The 20685-nt window shown below is 37.8% G+C and overlaps 3 protein-coding genes across 8 annotated transcripts; 2 read left to right on the top strand and 1 right to left on the bottom strand.

The window, feature by feature from the left end:
* Window positions 1-47: 47 nt before the first annotated feature.
* zgc:153896 (uncharacterized protein LOC569930 homolog) lies at window positions 48-3604 on the bottom strand. Its single transcript, XM_043219494.1, has 5 exons — window positions 3364-3604; window positions 2231-2376; window positions 1000-1626; window positions 407-638; window positions 48-264 (listed from the first exon to the last, which is right to left on the bottom strand). Exons 1-5 carry the CDS (start codon window positions 3602-3604, stop codon window positions 191-193), a joined length of 1320 nt encoding a protein of 439 aa, XP_043075429.1. The 3' UTR covers window positions 48-190.
* Window positions 3605-4196: 592 nt separating this feature from the next.
* Window positions 4197-15592, top strand: exoc1 (exocyst complex component 1). Of its 6 annotated transcripts, XM_043220412.1 has the most exons (21): window positions 4197-4346; window positions 4933-5064; window positions 5149-5279; window positions 5818-5977; window positions 6251-6268; window positions 7246-7433; window positions 7563-7790; window positions 7988-8120; window positions 8222-8331; window positions 8528-8596; window positions 9674-9823; window positions 10860-10968; window positions 12215-12259; window positions 12715-12878; window positions 13144-13245; window positions 13330-13403; window positions 13498-13726; window positions 13811-13994; window positions 14474-14673; window positions 14825-15019; window positions 15110-15592. In XM_043220412.1, exons 2-21 carry the CDS (start codon window positions 4941-4943, stop codon window positions 15260-15262), a joined length of 2766 nt encoding a protein of 921 aa, XP_043076347.1. In that variant the 5' UTR covers window positions 4197-4346; window positions 4933-4940; the 3' UTR covers window positions 15263-15592. The 6 variants fall into 6 exon arrangements, with proteins under 6 accessions (XP_043076347.1, XP_043076348.1, XP_043076350.1 ...); XM_043220413.1 differs by lacking the exon at window positions 6251-6268; XM_043220415.1 differs by lacking the exon at window positions 8528-8596.
* Window positions 15593-15993: 401 nt separating this feature from the next.
* chst14 (carbohydrate (N-acetylgalactosamine 4-0) sulfotransferase 14) lies at window positions 15994-20112 on the top strand. Its single transcript, XM_043220433.1, has 2 exons — window positions 15994-16393; window positions 18924-20112. Exons 1-2 carry the CDS (start codon window positions 16121-16123, stop codon window positions 19749-19751), a joined length of 1101 nt encoding a protein of 366 aa, XP_043076368.1. The 5' UTR covers window positions 15994-16120; the 3' UTR covers window positions 19752-20112.
* The last annotated feature ends 573 nt before the right edge of the window (window positions 20113-20685 follow it).

Here is a 20685-nt window from a genome sequence, read left to right as displayed (position 1 = left end):
ATATTTCATAAATGTGTGCACAATAAAACAAACGTCCAACTTGTATTATTTTACTTTATATAATAAATATGAAAGGAAAAGTTCACTTATCACCTTCGCATTCATCACTGAAACGAGTGTTTAACTGGCATTCGTGATTGGTAGTATTGTTAGTTTAAATGTATTCTGGTCTTGCTGATTGCAGATCTCTTCAAATTAAGGTTAAGATAATTATCATTAGTGCCAGAAGACTAAAAGACACCTTGATTCTTTCACCGCTCCCACCTGCAAAAAAAATAACAGTTAATGTCATTATTCTGGTATTACATTTTCTAAAGCTAAATGGTTGAAATGATCTTTCCTACTGATGAGACACAACTTTTTTTTTTGAATGAAACTCCTTCTGAAAGTCAATTCAAATGCTTACCAGCATCAGAGTTATCCACTAGCATGTCTCTGGTGTCGCTGAGACTTCCATTGTTTGCTTCGGGGACTACACCCAACAGCTTGCACATCAACGGATAGATGCTGACGCTGTCAAATGGCTCAGCCAAGAAGTTGTTCCTGAAGTCTGGCCCAAAGGCTCGAAAGATCATTTTCATATCAATTTCCTCATTACTGAATCCATGATCTCCTTTGTTGATATGCAAAATGATCCTCTGCACAAACAGCAAACAAAAAGTTAGAGTAATAAATGTACCCTACCTCCGTACAGTGATCTATATTTAGCTTTAAGCAGTAATTACTATTTAAACGTGACAGCAAAGACATTTATAATGTTCTAAAAGATTTCTATTTCAAATAGAAACGAAATAATGTTTCAATCATAAAGTCTTTCACAATTTGAATGGTTTATGATATACAGTATTATTTATTTTACTAATACAGACTGTAAACTGGCTAAATAACGTGACGCTATTATCACAATTAGCACGTTTGACTACAGAATTGTATTATTTAAGCTTTTTTTTTCAAACTGACTGAAATGAGTGATTTATTTATTTTCAAAGAGAAACTTACAGAGTTGATATTGAAGCCCAGGTCAGCCAGGAGAACGATGGGCTGAATTCTCTCATGTTTGCGTATGTGAAAGTGTTCTGGTATCTCTTCTTTCTTATAGACCGTCAGATTGGGGTGTGCGTTCTTCAGGGCATCATACACTTCCTGTTGTTTGCCCTCCCTAGGTGTGATCATCCCAAACCCACCGTAGTCGAGCAGGTCAAAGCGGGATAGATTTAATAAACTCATGTAATTGCTAAGTTTTATCTCATTAACCGTATTAGCCATTTTAACGGTGGTCATGCCATGGTCTGAGGTCAGAATGACGTTAAGATGATCAGTCAGACCGTTTTTGTGAATCGCCTCCCTGAGGTAACCAACAGTGCGGTCGATCTGTTCAATGATCTTTATTCTCTCTGGGGTTTCGGGGCCAAAATTGTGACCAACGTTGTCTGGTTCTCCATAGTAAAGGGTGACAAAGTCAAAGTCCTCTTTTGCGAACCATCCCATCACAGTGTCGATGTTCTGCCGCCACTCTGTCTCATTGTCATCAGGTAGCCCGTGATCTTCCACCAGGAAACGATCCACAGCTTGGCCACTGTAATTCACTCCTCCACCAGGGTAAAAGAAAGATGCTGTTTTCAGACCCTTTGAAATATATAGGAGACATTATTTAAGAGCAGTCTGGTATTGCTTGTTAATTCATTTTGAATGAGAAATGCTTCTATTTGACATATTTAATTACACTGTAAGTAAATATGTAAGGAACATGTTAAGGAGCATCTGTAAAATTTATGGCAAAAAAACAACAAAAACAAAACCCAACAGTAACAACAGCTGTGGTTACCAGAACATTGCAAGTTTTTAGGGTTTAGTGATTTAACTAACATTTTCAGTAAAAAACATTGATTATATTTGATTAACTGAAATAATGTAAGTACCAACCTACTGAAATACTAAAATCTGTTTAGTACCTTTCATAAAACACTAATATCCAAAACACTGGCCAAAGAGAAAACCACATGACCGAACATGTAGCTTTTCCAGCTAAATGCTAAATAATTGCTATATAAGGTGCACACAAATACAAAACACCATCATGGTGTTACATAACATTACATACACAACAATGCAATAACTATTTATTTAGTAACATAAGATACAACATTAAATCCTAATGTACTTAACTGATAAGAAAAGAAAAAGAAAGGCCACTTAATGTAAAGTGTCATACAAGGAATGTGAAGTTCACCTGATTCTGAGCTGTTATCCACAGGGGCAAGGCGCCATTATCCCACCATTCGGATCTTTTCAGTGTTGCCTTGTGAGGAACTCTCAAGCCAGTTTTATCATTAAACATTAGGTTATGGACGACACCATGATCCTCTATCCATCTCCCTGAGAAAAAAAAGAATAAGGTACAATCATACTATTATATCTTACTATATATAATAAGCATACATTTAACATTTTAACATTTAACACAGATACGTTTTTGTGGTCAAATTGTGTGTTTAAATAAACTGTGGTTACTTGTGATGGCAGTATGCATGTAAACCCACTTTTCTTACCGCTTTCTTACACATGACATGATACACATAATGTCAACTGTAAATTGGCCAACTGAGCAAGGTTTATGAACAAGGAACACTGATTATGTAAATAACCTTGAAGTTGGAGCTTGTGCTTACTGTGAGATTTTGCATGTCATTTAATGAGGTTTAGGTAATTGACCCAGACAGTGTGTGCTCAGCAGCTTTTACAAGACAGACTTTGAACATGATATTGCATACTGGACAAGAATATGTACATTAACACAGAGCAAACTGGTAAAGCAGATGCATAAATATATGCACTTATAATTAATATTTATTTTATTATTATTATTCTTTTTACAAAATTACATAAAATAATATAATAAATAATATATATATAACATATATAAATAATATATATAAATTGTATTAAACAGTATAAGTTATAATATTATAGACATTCATTACATCATTTTTTGGTTAATTTAAAATTTATTAAATGTGTAATATATATATATATATGTATGTATTTGTATTCATTAAATTATTAAGTTTATTAAACTCAGTTTATTAAAATATCAAATTACTGGAAGTATGAGTTGTTTCTGTCAGTGTCTGATTTTTTACTGATGCAAAACATACAGTGATACTGTAACCAGACCAAATCATATCTGAATTTAAATCAACCATTGTTTTAAATGTCATAATATTCAGTACGGATTACAAAATTATAGCTACCAACTGTGTGACTGAATGAATTAGGCATCTGAATTGATTTTGATTTATTTTTTTGTATTCTGGCTACACACAAAGCCAATCAGATATAAATAAGCAGAAAGTCGAGCCTTACCAGTAATAGTTGTAAAGTGTGATGGAGATGTCATGGTGATCGCTGGGGGATTTATGTATTTTGCCTTGACTCCTTCTTTGACCAGTTCGTCTAGATTTGGTGTGTTCGCATCTTGATCATAATCCCACCTGAAACCATCAAAGGAGATAAGCAGCAACTTATTATACGTCGTTCTTTTGGAAAAGGGTTTACTGCTCACACAGAGAGACAAGACCAACACCAGCAGAAGTTCTGACTTCATCTTGAGATGCTGCTGAGTAGAGGGGATCTTAGTTTTATATAAGCATTATCAGGGCACTGATAAGATTATCTATTTCCTGTAGTCAGTTTATTGCCAAAGCACTAATAAATGATTAATTCAATCAAACAATCACTTTTATTTATATAGCTTTTTTAACGATGTAGTTTGTGTCAAAGCACTGAACAGTATCAAATAGAGTGCTAGTAATTAATAATGCTAAGATTAAACACTTAATCTTAAATGCACTGTACGGAAAAGTAGGAAGTTGTTGTGTGTTCTTTGATTTCATTTTATTATTACCATCCACACACAAATCAGCTCCTTTTTATAGTTTGCATTTTTGACCACATGGGCCATGAGCCGATTTATCTTTATTTTACCGCAAGAGATAGGGACAGAGCTGATAAACTGTCTGGATGATATGCTTACAGCTCTGATATATTACTGATCATCAGTTCACATTAACGTTATATGAACACAGGATATTTTGAATTAAAATCATTCTCCAATATATCGTAAACATATCATCCACAATAATTATTTTAACACACGACGTGGTATTAAGAGACTTTTACTTTGGAAACTCCAACCGGAAGCAGGAAGCATACAGTTTTCGTGTTCACACTGCTCTCAGGGCTGGGTCCCTGACAGCTGATGTGATATTTATATATATATAAAAAGCTTTTATTCTGAACAAATACAGGTTAAAGCCATTTTCATTGCTCAGGTGGATAAACGTAAGGTAAGATTCGACTAACGTCGCAGTTTATTTGCTTCCGGAAAAGAGCGCTGCGCTGTTTACTCTGTCAGCTGACCTTTCATAAAACATCTACCTACAACAATAAAGACATATTCATCTATGTACGAAACATAGTTATATAAACTGAGATTTAAAGAATCGTCACGAAAATCGATCGCGAACTCTGCTTTTAAGAAAAGTATTAACGTTACTCTGCAGCTGACGGTATTTACCTATTATTCGGATGTATGTCATATTGATCAATAATTAGCATATTCATATACTGTGGTATTTACATGGAATCACTATAATAGATTCTAGTACATTTCTCTTAATGAAGGGCAAATATACCTTTACCTACATGAATAAATGTGATCTTTTAATTGTAGTAAACACCTTTGTTTGCCTTCATGCTTCAGCCATGTTTTTAATGTTATATTGTGTTTTGTATACTCGGTTATTGTTCCGAACAGATGACCTGTCTGCAATAATCAGAATTTTGCATAATAAAGAACGAGCAGAGGGCCCTTCCAGCTTACATTTGTTTAGTAAAAACAAATGCATTGAGCCAGTTGTGCTTTTATTTCAGGATTAAACATGACTGCCATCAAGCATGCCCTTCAGAGGGATATTTTAACCCCCAACGATGAGCGTCTGCTGAGCATCGTCAATGTCTGCAAGGCAGGGAAAAAGAAGAAGAACTGTTTCCTGTGTGCTACAGGTAGGGTAGAAACACAGATCCATGTCACAGATCCATAAACTATCTTTATGGTTTATTTTACCTGTCAATTCTGTTGTCATCTAGTGACCACAGAGCGCCCAGTGCAGGTGAAGGTGGTGAAAGTGAAGAAGTCCGATAAAGGAGATTTCTATAAGAGACAGATGGCATGGGAACTACGGGACCTGACAGAAGTTGATGCCAAAGATGCCAATAAGGTCAGAGCGAAAGGGTTCAATTCAAACATGAACTAACGATCAGCAATAAAATAACTGTTACTAAATATTATGAATACATATATATGAACTGTTTCAGTTTGTTAATTGGATGATATTGCATACAGTATTATTTCATTATTTGGGTGTTATTTGTATGCTATAAAATTATTTATTATATATTCATAATATTCAATATTAATGTATATATATTTAAATTTTGAAGTTAACTTAAATACATATACATATTTAGTTACTTAATAGTTCTACTTTGCTATAATTTATATACTAATTAAAAACATACAAGCTTCAATTTAGTATTTTAGTGCTTCACGTTTAAATTTATTTCAGTCTTTTCTTTTTTCTTTTTCATTTCAATATTCATACTTTTATTTAACAAATTAATTTTGATATTAGTTTAGTTTCCAATATTGGCACCAGTTGCCAATTTAATTTAAATGTAACATTACTTTTTCCACCACTGAAGACTCACTTAAAATACATTTTTAAAAAGCATATCTTGGACTTCTCCATCCTTCAGGAGAACCCAGAGTTTGACCTTCATTTTGAGAAGGTTTATCGCTGGGTGGCGAGCAGCACCGCAGAAAAAAATTCGTTCATCTCGTGTATCTGGAAGCTGAACCAGCGCTACCTTCGGAAGAAAGTGGAGTTTGTGAACGTCAGTCCACAGCTGCTGGAAGGTGTGTGTCACTGCTGCTCCTGGTGTTGTGAGAGATGAATAGCATGTTGATAAGACTACCAGTGTGTTTCTAATATGTAATTCTAAAAGAGTCTGAAAGCTTGAATGTAGAACTATTACATTTGCAGTGGTAGCACTCAAACTAGTTTCTCTTGCTAGTATTCTCTCTCTGTCTTTTTCTGAGCTCTTTGGGATTCTACAGTGTGTCTTTTTGAGTGTCCCTTAATGCTTTAAACTGATCTCTGCTGTTCTTTCTAAATCTCTCACTGGCCAGAGCTTCCTAAAGCTGAAGGTTTGTACCCTATTTTTTCATCCATCTTTCATCCTCATCTGTTTCCCTGATCCAGTTTCCACCTCCTGCTATTATTTTCCCATTATTAATTGTTTTTCGTTCTTCACATTAATTCATTTTGCTTAATCCCACAGATTTCTGGGAACATTTACCCACTGCTCACTCTTTAGATGTGTTTGTGTACGTGTGATACTTGGAGTAGTTTAGTTCATATACTCATATGCACACATACACTACCATTCAAAAGTTTGGATATGTTTTATGAAAGTACAACATGCTCAGTAAGGCTGCATTTATTAAATCACAAATACAGTAAAAATAGTAATGTTGTAAATATATATATATGTAAATGTATATATTTTTAAATGATATTTAAACATGTAACAGCAAAGCAACATTTTCAAAATTTAACAGCATTCATTTGGATTATTAAAAGTCTTTACTGTCATATAACAGTAAATATTATGTCATATAACATATATAATAGTTTCTTTAAAAAAAAAAAATCTTGTTGACTTTTGAATGATAGCATATACAGTAATTTGACGTTAAAGGAACATGCCACTTTTTTGGAAATCGTCACATTTTCCAGTTTACCTATAGTTAGACAGTTGAGCTTTACCATTTTTGAATTCGTTCAGACGTTTTCCGGGTCTGGCGGTAGCACTTTTAGCTGTAGCTTAGCATTTTCCGTCAGTCCAAGTACACAGGGTAACTATAGAAGAGTTAGGTTTTAAAAACCAAAAAATATTGAAACTCTTTTGTCATTTTTTTTGTCATCATATTCAATGATCTATGCTAAGCTACAGCTAATAGTAAAAAAAAAAAAGAAGTAACTGCCAGGCCTGGAGATCGGCTGAATTGCTTCAAAAATGGCAAAACTCAACTGTTTACCTTTAAGGGAGTTGGAAAAATAGCCTAAGTAGTGGATTTCTTTACTAAGAGCACTATTTTTATGTATCTTTCCTTTTTCTCAGAGTCGGTCCCGAGTGGAGAGAGTCAGAGTGTTGCAGGGGGAGATGAGGATGCTCTGGATGACTACCAGGAGCTGAATGCCCGTGAGGAGCAGGACATTGAGGGCATGATGGAGGTCTGTGAGTACGCCATTTCCAATGCAGAGGCCTTTGCTGAGAAACTTTCCCGTGAACTGCAGGTCCTGGATGGGGTGAGTTTAATCATTTTCTAAAGTAAAACACTGGTGTGTTAGCACTAGATACAGTGGAAAATATTGATTGCACTTGTTATGAGTTTATTTTGCTGTTGTGAATAGTAATCTTTGTTCTTCTCTCCTTAGGCTAACATCCAATCCATCATGGCCTCTGAGAAACAGGTGAACATCCTGATGCAGCTGCTGGATCAGGCTCTGGCAGAGGTGGACAACATAGAGGGGAAGTTGCTCAGTTATGAGGAGATGCTGCAGAGCGTGAAGGAACAGATGGACCAGATTTCCCAGAGCAACCGTCTCATCCAAATCAGCAACACCAACAATGGCAAACTGCTGGATGAGATCCAGTTCCTCGTGGTAGGTTGGGACACAGTAGTGATAGATCCCAGGAAACTTCCCTTTGTTACTTTTCGGCAAAGGGTGAACAAAGTTCTGGATGTCTTCAGTACTGCTTTAGTTTGATACTAAAACAAATCTCTACTGGCATGATTAGAATTCTGATATGTTTATAATTATCTCTTTGTTAATATTTGTGCGTTTTTTTTCAATGATAGAACTACATGGATCTATCTAAAGGGCACATCAAGGCTTTGCAGGAAGGGGATTTGTCTTCTCCTAAGGGTATCGAGGCTTGCATCAACGCTTCTGAGGCTCTGTCACAGTGCATGAACGTAGCGCTCAAACCAGGTACTGCTCTCAAACTTCACCCACTCTGTGAAAACTTAAAGTTGCACTTAAAGTTGTCCAATTAGAGGCAGTAATCATGTTTATGTGATGCTCTTTTACAGGCCATGATAAGCTGATGGCAGTCAAGCAGCAGCAGCATCTGTTTTCTGAGCTCAGAGACACTTTTGCCCGACGTCTCACCAACCACCTCAACAACGTGTTTGTGCACCAGGTAACTTTATTACACATGTTCCAGGTAAAGAACACGTACAGCTTGCATATATAATGAGTGTTAGGCTTTCTTTTCCTTTTCCTGAGTCTTTTATTTGCCTCTGTCTGACTGATTCTTTCTCCTGTGTTCCTGTTTGGCCACCACTTGTGTCTCTCTATATCACTTTGCTTCACTGTGCTCTTTGTTCCTCTGTCAGTTCAACCACTTCAGTCACTTCAAAATGACCATCCCTCAGTTCTATAGGTCGTCCTGTCTGTCACTCCCTGTGAGTACGCCCACTCCAGCACCCCGTTTGACCCGCCCACTCTAACAGTCACGCAACTCCACTTCTTTAGACCTAACTGTCTCATCGATGCTTTTCTCTCTTCATGGAAACATCCCGTTTAAGCATGTTCATGGCGATGTAATCCAGACATTCTCATCTTAGGGTTTCTAAGATGATCGCCCCATAAACCTCCCAGCCAACACCATTCTCGTGTTAGTAGCTGTTAAATTTGACCCTTGAATATGTAAAGGGGGTCTTCATTGCCTTGTTTTGCTCACTCTCTGATGGAGATGTGAGGTGCTCGTGAGAAGAAATGGCCTGGTCAGCATGCAGTTCCAGCAGTGTTTGCTTTTATGATGTGGATGTTTCACAGATGCATTGAGAAGGAACTGCTTGACTGTGAGAATAGCACTGCTGTCGGTTTCGTGGCAGGGTTTATGGATTTGTGAGGCTTGGTGTTTTTTGCCCAACTAATTAATGTAATGTAACAGCAACCTTTTGTGTGGAAGGAGAACTGGGTGTCTATACAGATTTTCTCTATGTGGAAAGATACTGCAGGACAGTGTTTGACTTTGAATCACTAAGTAACTAAGTATTTTTTTAAGTATCCTATTAATGTTTTTTTTTTTTTTTTTTCTTTTTTTTTACAATCATACTTAGTTTTTAGTTTACTGAAAAGAAGCATCTGGTAATATTTGCTGTTCGCTTTTAATTCACTAAAGAACTAGTTCATAAGTCATTTTTTCATGAATCAGACTCAAAAGAACCTGCTTAAAAGTAAAAATTTTTTATGAATGAAATGACTGTTTAAGAGAAAGATGTTTTTGCATTGCATCACAATCAATATAGATTGTGAACAGATGTTCAAAACACAAATGTAAAATGACTAAACAAGTCCAAATAATTTTTTGGGGGGAAAATCTGTATTTTTACCTAGCTCTAGGAATGGGAGTGAGTGTGTATGTGTGTGTTTTTTTTTTTTTTTTTTTTTCATAATATTAACTTGCTTGGACAGTGAACCTTTTTCATACAGAGTTTCCACTGACTGAGTGTATCTGTGTGTTTGTGTGTGTGTAGGGACATGATCAGAGCTCCACACTGTCTCAGCACACCGCTGAGCTGACACTACCCAAACACAGCCCTCTGCACAGAGACCTGCTCAGGTACGCCAAACTCATGGAGTGGCTGAAGAACACCCAGAGAGAGAAATACGAGGGTCTTTCCAGGGTGAGTGTTTATCGCTTACATTACTCTGCTGATTATCACAATAATTGTTATCATGGCGGATGTCAGAAACCATTAAAGTGTCATTAAATAGTTTGTACTCATAAAGTCATAAAGTGAATGGAAACCCTAATCATAAACCGTGTGACAAAAGTCAAGGACAAAAACATTATTAACATGTAGAATTATCGAGACTCTTGCAATATCTCAATATCCATAGCTGTTGTTTGCAACTAATTTTACCTACTTCCCTTTCGTGTATTTAAGTGAAATGCTAGATTTTATTTAACACTGCACTTGGAAAAAAGTGTGTTGCATAGACATCAGAAAGCCAAATAATAATACATGTAAAAAGGAAAAATATATTGTGGAAGTACAGTAGTTCAGGATAAGGCACACATTTAAAGATGATTTCATGTAGATGTACTTTCTCATATAATTTTTGTAGATTTTCAACAAAAACGTTACATAGTGCACCTTTAATAAGACATTAACAATCCCATTATTGCTGTGACCTCTAACACAGTATCCTTATCATCAGTTACAGTAAACATTAAAATGCCATCATAAGAAGGCTGCAATTTCTTATCCTGATGTCTTCTGAGAGCCTTAGAGAAGTGCCTTATAGTAGCGGTTATATTTAATGTTAGCTCTGCTCAGACTTAATGGTACTGTTAATGTTATTCTACAAACATTTGACCAAGGACAAGGCCATATTTAAGGGTTTCATCAGAGCGATTAGTCCTTTTTTGATCATCGCTCAGTGCTAATCTGATTCCCAAATGTTTTAGATGCATTTATCTCGGCTCTCTATTATTAAACTGTCTTTGAAACCCAAACGTGACGGCAGACATGGCCTGGATGCTGCTGTGTTTGCTCTGGCAAATTGTATTTGTGTCCGGTTCCCAGTCATGTTCTCTCTGTCTGTCTCACTCACTGTTATTTCCTGTGATCTTTCTAGCTTCCTCTAAATGAGAAAATGCTGATAGTTAAAAGCCAAATTTAGTCAAATTGCCGATCTTCCCTTATGTTTTTATAGACCTATGTGGATTACATGACCCGACTGTATGAACGGGAAATAAAGGACTTCTTTGAAGTGGCAAAGATCAAAATGGCAGGCACTAGTAAGGATGGGAAAGGAAAATTCGGTAAGAACTCAATAAAAACTTTTTATACATTTGTTTATCAGGTAACCTGCTCTTGGAAAGGGATTTGTGTCCATGCTGTTTTCTTCGGTCTATGTATGTCCTGTGTATGCTACGTTGAGTGTTGTCTCTCTGTGTGTGTGTGTGTGTGTGTGTGTGTGTGTGTCATTTGTAATATGTATTTTTTTCTCAAACTACATGTTACACTACATTACAGACAGGTAGAGCTCAACTGAAATGATTCAACAGCTCTCTAGTAAAATCACTGAGATGTCAGTCATTGCTTGTCTCTGATATGATGGTGGTCAGTGTCACATGTTTTAATTGTGTAATGTTTTGACATGTGCTGCAAGGCCCACAGCGTGTGTGCTATTACACATGGCATACATGAATACATAAGATTTCAGGGTGATTAGAACAGTGTAGTGCATTTCTCAGAATTCCTGCAAATGCTATAAAAAGAAACCTTATGACATAAACGTTGTGTTTTTATATTTGTAGTATTTCAGCATTTTTTTAATCTACACCATTAGCACAAAATAAGACTTTAGATACAGTAATAACAACAACAACAACAACAATAACAGTACTTTTGAACTGTTTCTAATAAGTAAATAAATACAGCTTCATATTAAATCAAATTAATATTATTGCTGTCAAATGATTAATTGCATCCAAAATAAATGTTTTTCTTTACATAATAAATGAGTGTGTATATATATTAATACAAACACATGCATGTATACATTTAAGAGAAATGTTTTGTTTATATATTAAATATATTTCTGTATAAATGTCAATACATGTAAATATTTTCAAAAAATATGCTGTATGTGTGTGTCTGAATACATGTACAGTACACTCACGTATTATGGAAAAAAAACTGTTATTAATCGTTTGACAGCACTAATTAATATATTAGGCCATTTTTGGCATGTTTGCATATAATTATAACTGAATGTAAAATGTTAATGTTTGTCTTTCATGATTGATCACTGCTTGTGTACAAGTTGTTTCAGAAAGCTGTCATTAGCAGTCAAATTCTCAGCTTTTTGTTCCGCCGTGTGATGAAATGAAATTAGCTTTTTGTTTCCAAATGGCTTAAGAGCCCAAAGCCTAAATTCAGCCACTGCAGTGCATGTCATATTTGAAAACTTTGACCTTTAACCCCTAACTCTGGCACCATGCTGCATGTTGTAAGCCTAACGTGTCTCTGTCTCTGATGCCTGCCTTTCTAACCGGCCTCCAGCCACGCTTCCGCGGAAAGAGAGTGCTCTCAAACAGGAGACGGAGAGTAAGTATCAGCGCCACATGCCATGCCTATCCCATAATGCCTTGCTTCATTCTTAGTCAAAGGGCGTCTCTTCCTCATAAGCAGAGTAAACCATTATCTGAGCTTCAGTTTTAATGTTTCATGGATATGCAAAACTCTCTTTTTTCTCAATTAAACCTAACTAAACATGTCTACCAGTTTGTCAAATGTTTCAATCTTTAATGTTAATGCACCAGTGGTTAAAGGGGAGATGGATTGTTTAATCAGGCCATGAAGTCTCTGTGATCTCTATGAGATTTTTAGTATTTGGGTTGCATGCATGTTATGACCTCTTTCAGGTCAGCATGTACTTTACAAGGTAAGTTTAAACGCCCATATAAATGAGGTGATTTTAACATAAATCAAGTACAAATGAATTGTGTGTTTTTATATGGAGTTCACATTCTGATGGTTTCTCTTCTGATGGTCTCTCTCAGGCCTGCATGGGAGCTCTGGGAAGCTTACAGGCTCCACGTCAAGTCTGAATAAACTCGCTGTGAGCAGCTCCAACAGCAGGCGCTCTCAGTCGTCTTCTCTTCTTGATATGGGCAACATGTCTGCCTCTGACCTGGACGTAGCAGACAGGACCAGGTTTGATAAGGTGCGCCACCTCTAAATGTGGCTAAATATTGAAAATTGTTGTCTGGAGTATAATCTATATATACACTGATGTTTAAATGTTTGAGGTCAGTTTTTTAATCAAAAGTCATGATAATGTGACCCTGATAACATGAGTTAATAGTTATTTTAAATTGTAATATTTCACAATATTACCATTTTTGCTATATTTCATCTTTCAAGCTTACACGTTTGAACGACACGTATGATACGAATGCACATTGAGAGTGTTGTTTTTTCTTTTGTAGATCTTTGAGCAGGTTTTGAGTGAGCTAGAGCCGCTGTGTCTGGCTGAACAGGACTTTATCAGCAAGTTCTTTAAGCTGCAGCAAAATCCCACACTAGCTCAGGCGAGTATCAGATACAGTACGGCTCAGATCCGTGAGTGTATTGTATTTATATGTGATTTAATGATGTTACAAATCCCTCGTTAGGCAGAGAACGTGGATGACAGCGATGGCATGGTTCACTCCAGACCTCCCAGCGAACACAGACACTCAATATCTGAGTGAGTGACACTTCTCTTGAGCTCTCTTTAGTTCATTGAAATTTAGTTTTTAAGCATATTACAAAAAACGACAATACATCCATTTCTCTTGCAGAAAGGACATGGTTCGGATGATGATGAATAAGATCTTTCAGAGCATCGAGACGGAGCTGAACAGTCTGATAGCTTTGGGCGATAAGATCGATAGTTTCAACTCCCTCTACATGCTGGTGAAGATGAGTCACCACGTCTGGACGGCCGAAAATGTTGATCCCGCTTCTTATCTCAGCACAACGCTGGGCAACGTGCTGGTCACTGTCAAGAGAAACTTTGATAAATGCATTGTAAGTGGAGCTCGTGTCAAGCACTGTTTGATGCATCGATGGTGAGGCCATCATTTAAATGGGATGTGTTTGTTGCGGCTTTAGTCTGGACAGATTCGTCAGATGGAGGAGGTGAAGATTTCAAAGAAGAGTAAAGTGGGCATCCTGCCGTTTGTCACCGGCTTTGAGGAGTTTGCTAAGCTAGCTGAGGCTATTTTCCGAAACGCAGAAAGACGGGGTGATCTGGATAAAGCCTACATCAAACTCATCAGAGCTGTCTTCCATAACGGTGAGGATCATAACTAGTTGTGAGAATGTGCCCTACATTTCTTGAAATGCTGCTTTTAGAATTATTTTTTAAAAGAAAGAAGAGAAAGCAAGCATGATGACATTATTTTTTTTATACTTATACACACATTATTTTGCATTTTTCCAAATATTTGTTATTTTTGTGAACATATCAAAATACACATAAAATATTGTCACAATTTTATATTTGCAGTTTAGCTCATTTTTATTTCTTTGTTTTAGTCATTGTGCTTTCACTACTTTTAATCATTTTGTTTTTTGCTTCAATATATTGCACCACAACTACATTTTTATGTTTTCAAGTTCATCTTCTAAATTATTTATATTTTTATTATCTCTTTAATTCAATTGCTGTAAACTAATAAAACCTCTCTTAAGAACCGTCTATTAATAGAAAACGTAACTAATCCTTTATGTACATTTTCACTGATTGGTCTATTACTGTTTTCATATCTACAGTGGAGAAAGTGGCCAACGAGAGTCAGAAGACTCCACGTGATGTGGTGATGATGGAGAACTTCCACCATATCTTCTCAACGCTGTCCAGCCTCAAGATCTCCTGTCTGGAGGCTGAGAGGAAGGAGGCCAAGCAGAAATACACAGAACACCTGCAGTCCTACGTCATCAACTCACTGGGCCAGCCGCTTGAGAAACTTAATGTAAGCCAAATCTTTACGGGGTCCAGGACAGCAGAAAATCTGTATAAATTTACAATTTTAGAAATGAAACAAAAATGCTTTTGGACTATAAATGTAAATGGATTCTTCAGCCGTTTTGTTTAGGGACATTAACATTCTTCCCATTTTGCAGCACTTCTTTGAGGGAGTGGAAGCCCGTGTAGCTCAGGGTGTCCGTGAAGAGGAAGTGAGCTACCAACTGGCCTTCAATAAACAGGAACTCCGTAAGGTCATCAAAGAATACCCTGGGAAGGAGGTGAAAAAGGGCCTGGACAACCTCTACAAGAAGGTGGATAAGCATCTGTGTGAAGAGGAGAGTCTGTTACAGGTGAATAAAACGAGGAAAATAACACCAAATGGCATTTCCAATGTTTTTGCGATTCGTTAAGAGCGTTAACGTGGACGCTCTGTCCGATAGGTCGTGTGGCACTCCATGCAAGACGAGTTCATTCGCCAATACAAGCACTTTGAGGGCCTGATAAACCGCTGCTACCCGGGGTCTGGCATCACTATGGAGTTCACCATTCAAGACATGCTGGAGTACTTCTCCAGTATCGCTCAGTCGCACTAATACAGGAAGCTGAATGATTGTGAGATTGTACATATATTACTATAAAGTGCAGTTTTGCTTGTCATGTTGTGTCATAACTAACACTGAGACCTTGTTGGTAACGTGCAAATTGAGTTTCTGTTGTTACTCATTTCATTTTTTTTTTTTTTTTTTTTTACTAAAATTTCTTTATAACTCATTAGTATAGAAAAATCACACGTGGCTGAACGTTCTCATTATTTCTACAAAACCTCAACACTAAATATGTTGGCTGGTATTTCATGCACATGAACACATTACAAAAAGTACTGGATTCATGTGCAAAAAATAAAGCATACTTTTAAGAGTAAATTTCCTGTTTTTGTAATTTATTTTGAAACAATATTCTTAGAAAACAGATGCATGTATGTTCACAAAAGAAAAAAAACAGTAATATAACAATATAAATAACTATATTAGCGTCCACAACAATGGACCATAATATCAAATTGTTGGATAGTTTTTATTTTTCAACAGTTAAAAGTGCTGTCTTTATCGTTGTGAGGTGGAAGTCTTCATTAAGGCCTTATCACACAGAAGATGTAAACATTAATAGTCATTATGTCTATGAGGATAGGTAAAGCTACAATCCAGTTAACGACACAAAATTGCAATCAATCACGAACAGAGCGTGACCAAAGTTTCCCCCAAAATCTGTCTCCCCGCCCCCATTAAGCAATACTCCATTTCCCATCATGCTCTCTCAAAAAGCCTCCCCCCTTCTTCAAAGGGTCGATTAGCCTTCGCCTCGCCGAAGCGATGGACGTGTTGTGATCTGTCAGTATTTGAATTCACTGAGCATCAACAACCGGAGCGACTCCTGTACGCATGTGATTCACCATGCCGCCTCGAAAGAAGGAGTACGGGATTAAACGAGAGAGCGGATCCCCGGTCCACTTCAGATCTCCAGTAAGCGCGACCACCGTTCGCCGACACTCCGCCGTCGTTCCCTCGGTGCTGACGTTCGCCGTGATCGTGGCATCCGGAGGCCTGTTGCTCATGATAGAGAAGGGAATGCTGAACAGCGTGCAGACTCCGCCGCCACGCGCCAACGGGAACAAAGTGGAGTACCGACCGAGGAACGGCGACGCGGCCGTGGACGTGGAGTCTCAGGTAAAGTTAACGGAGTCCGAAAGAGACACGGGCTCGTGAACAAACAGCGACGCTTTCTGATAGACTCTTGAATATTTCGATATGTTTGCATGAAGGCATCAGACTTTGAGTTTCGCGAGTCTCAAAACCCGGTGAGCCTCCTACCCAGACAGCATCTGGAGACGGTCACTACTCAGTTCAGTACAGCGTCAGCAATTATTACTCGGGCGATTTAGACACGAAAGAAATGTTTAAATGGCGTTGCGTTAAATTACTCGAAAGCAAGCGGTTGTTTTATACAAATAATGCCAAACTCGCCTTCCGAGCGAGGCGTTTAATACAAATAAAGGCTTGTAGACTATAAATTCACTTTTAAAACGTCAAAAGGAGTATGTTGATCAGGGGGGAAAAAGTTTTTCAGACAGACGTAAGAAAGAATGACTCCTGAAGTGTCTCGAGAATTGTTGAATAGAAATGAGAGAACAATTTATGGGGAATAAAAAGAAACAATCAAGACTCTCAGACATTTGTCAAGGAGTCTCAACATTTTTTCCTTTGCTATTACACGTTATTTCTTGTCTGTGTAGTTTTTGGACAGTAGAGTAAAAGTAATTGGGCGTACAATCAGATTATTCATATTTGTTTCTGATTCATCCTGTTATACTGCCTTATACTGTTACCCCACTGGAGGATGGATTTAGTTAGACTTGGTGAAAAGGATCTTTGATGGAACCGAGAAACTCCTGTAGGGTTTTTTTTATTGGTCAAAAGTGAAATCAACGTGATTCTCAGCAATTATACATCATGTGATTTATTCCATATAATCATGTCTGTGTCAGGGTAGAGGCCTGAAATGTGCACGCAGGATAGGAATTACCTGTAAAAGGGCTTCTTTATTTGCCATAACGTGTGGTTGGGGCCCCTTCTCTCTATGGAAGAGTTAATTCTACACGTAGGGACAATTGTAGTAAATTTATAAACCACGCCATATAACGGCATAAAAAGGACAGCTGACAAAAACTTGGCAGAAGCCACCACACTCCTTTTATTTCATTCTAGAAAATATTAAACAGCTTCTTACCTTCAAGCCAAGGTATGAAACTTTCAAGTTAAGATCCCTGCTGCGCTTTAGACAGAAGCACAATCACATGAGCAGCTACCTTCTCTGATCTCTCTCAACCACTGACATGAAAACTAGACCTGATGCTGATAGAAAATCTTCAGCATATGTATTTGTATATTTTGCAACATGACTGTTTTCCGCTGGTTGTATCCATGTATCCTGAAAAAGGATTGATGATTTGGTTTTAAGTGCGGTTCACGTGATGTTTGGTCACCCAAAAAATGCTTCATCTGCTTTTGGGTTGATGGAAAGATGTTTATAGAAATCGTGCTCGCCAAACATAGTTTGCTATTTTTCTCTGCAAATATTTAAGTGTACATGTGGAGCAGACTGAGTGAGTGGAGTCTTTCTAGTGAAGTGACTTTGTTGGTACACCATGTTGGAGCACGTCCTATTTCCATTTTTAACTATTGCAATTTTTAAGTCTTCTTAACGCATGACAAGCCATCATCATCATTGAACAACAGGGCGAATCATAACATTGGCAAAAAAAATTGACACAAAAAAGACGAACTGTATAGTTCTGAGTGGGGAAAAAAAAATTCAATCCCATGAAGTAATTTTCAACAGTTTAAAACCTTTTAAACTAGTGGGCGCAGGAAACTACAGTTCATTTAAGTGAGGATAGCTAAATAAACTGACATACTATACCCGATTTTTTTTCAGTGTACTACCAAGATTGCAAAAACAAACTTACGCTTTGACCTGACCGAGTGTTTTTCTTTATTTAGCAAATGCACCACAGCCTGAACAGAATTAAGCTATCTGGTGTAGCGTTCAGCCGCTGCTGGGTCACAATGCACCATGGGTCGGCTACAGGGGGTTTCACACTGCAAGGATCACAGACAACTTTGTCCCGGTCCGCAACCTACAAAATCTCACGTGAGACCGGGATTTATTAATAAAATTGGTGTCCCACAGGAACCTTGTCATATAAATTGCATGTGCGTTCGTTTTTAGGAAATGTTTAGGGAGGATTGTGTGTTTTGAAACTGCTGCCTTTGATGCTGCTCTCTCATTGGCTGTAGGTCATCTTCAGTCAATGATTTTGATTCGCCGACAGGTCCAGATATTTAGCATGCCAAGGATCTCACTGGTGTAGGCGACTCATCGGCGATTCTCTCAGATCGCGTCCTCGATAGTTCACACTGTGTGACTCGAGCACCGATTGGCCTGTGATTTCGGCCATTTGTCGGCAAACTGGTATCATTTAAGTGTGCACTTACATTTTAACAGCGGCAAACTATTCGACCCATATGTTCATGATATCTTTCATGCTACCTGATATTCTGAAAGAGTTTATCTCTGAGTTGTTGACCTATTTTATTACCGTTTTACAACTACAGCGAATAAACTGTGAGAAGCGTTGAAGGTGTTTGAAAGAACTGTATCGTTCTAAAGTGACGTATTATGCCTCTCCCCCTTCAGATTATACAAGAGATCCGCAATCGCACCATAAGATCGATGTGTGGTCAGAAGAACATGCCTCACAGCGTGTGGTCTCTGAATCCGCCTCAGAGGAAGACTCTCCTCCAGCACATACTAGTGAACGACGAGCATCGCTTCCTCTACTGCTACGTGCCCAAAGTGGCCTGTTCCAACTGGAAACGAGTGCTGAAGGTGCTGAGTGGCGCTCTGGCCAACGTGGAGGTCAAAGTGAAGATGGACCATCGTGCCGATTTGCTCTTCCTCTCTGACTTTCCTCCCGAAGAGATCCGCCATCGACTGCGACACTACTACAAGTTCATGTTCGTGCGGGAGCCGATGGCGCGCTTGCTTTCGGCCTACCGCAACAAGTTTGGCGAAATTGAGGCGTACCAGCGGAAGTACGGCGCGGAGATCATACGTCGCTATAGAAAAGGCTACGCGAAGGAGAAAAAAATAGCGGGGAACGACGTGACGTTCACAGAGTTTGTGCGTTATTTGCTCGACGAAGACCCGGAGCGAATGAACGAACACTGGATGCCCATCTACAACCTGTGCCAGCCCTGCGCCATAGAATACGACTTTATAGGCTCGTACGAGAGGCTGGAGACGGACGCCTCTTACGTGCTGGAGCGCGTCGGAGCGCCGCGACACGTGCGCTTCCCTGAACGCCAAACATGGTACAAACCCGTCACCAAAGAAACGCTGCATTATTACTTATGCACTGTCCCACAGAAGTTTCTCAAAGAGCTCTTGCCCAAGTATATTTTGGACTTCTCTCTGTTCGGTTACCCTTTACCCAACACAACCACTGAATACTGTCGGCATTAACAAAGGCATTGTCTTAAACCAGCATTGTGAGATTGTCTATAATCTTTCAATATGTTAATATTTTAATACTTTGGTTTTTTTTTTTTTTTACCTGTACAGAATTGAAAATATATTTGAATATAAGCCTCGGTACAGTGTATTTGAGAGCTATTTAAGTTCAAACCACTATTTAAAACTGGAAATACTCAATCAGCTATTTTTATTCATGATATGCAGTAGGTTGTTATTAATGGGAATAACATGAACACATTGTGCTGTGCGCAAGACTATCGTGAGAGTTTTATATTAGTAAGCACAAGCGACCACATTTTTTTTCACTTGTCATTGCAGTAATAAAGCATCCAGTGTCTTCTTTTTTTTTAATTATTATTCAGATGATCATTACCTCTGTCACCCATACAATGTTGCAGATAAATCCTTTTACAAAATGAAATGAAAAACCCAGAGAGAAAACGAGACTCTAAATTCCTATCTGTAACTATACAGATTCAATTGTGTTGCGAGCGTGTTGACTTTCATACAGCAAAACAAATATTTCTGACCACAAACTTGAACCCCTCCCATCTGCCACTTCCTCTGAAAAGATGAGACCGAGTTGAATCCCTTAAGAGATTACGAGGAATGCAGTTTCACATCCAAAAGCAGAAGTACTGTACAAAGAGAAAATAAAAAACCTTTTAAATCCACAAGCTGGATTTCCTCAGATGTTTTTTTTTTCCTTGGTCTGAGCACAATATTCATATTAAAGAAATAGTGATTAAAATCCTACGGGCAAAACATGAGGGGATGTAAAAGCTCAGCTGAAACCCAAAAGGACAGTCTGATTAAAACACAGGAAGTATCCTTTTTAAGGGCTGTTCACACCTAGAAGTACAACAGAAACTACACCATAAAGTATATATTAAAAAAAAAAAAAAAAAAAAAAAAAAAAAAA

Source organism: Puntigrus tetrazona, chromosome 20, assembly GCF_018831695.1.
Source record: "Puntigrus tetrazona isolate hp1 chromosome 20, ASM1883169v1, whole genome shotgun sequence".
NCBI lineage: Eukaryota > Metazoa > Chordata > Actinopteri > Cypriniformes > Cyprinidae > Puntigrus > Puntigrus tetrazona.
The sequence above is the reverse complement of the archived record's forward strand: the minus strand, read 5'-3'. Positions and strand labels throughout refer to the sequence as shown.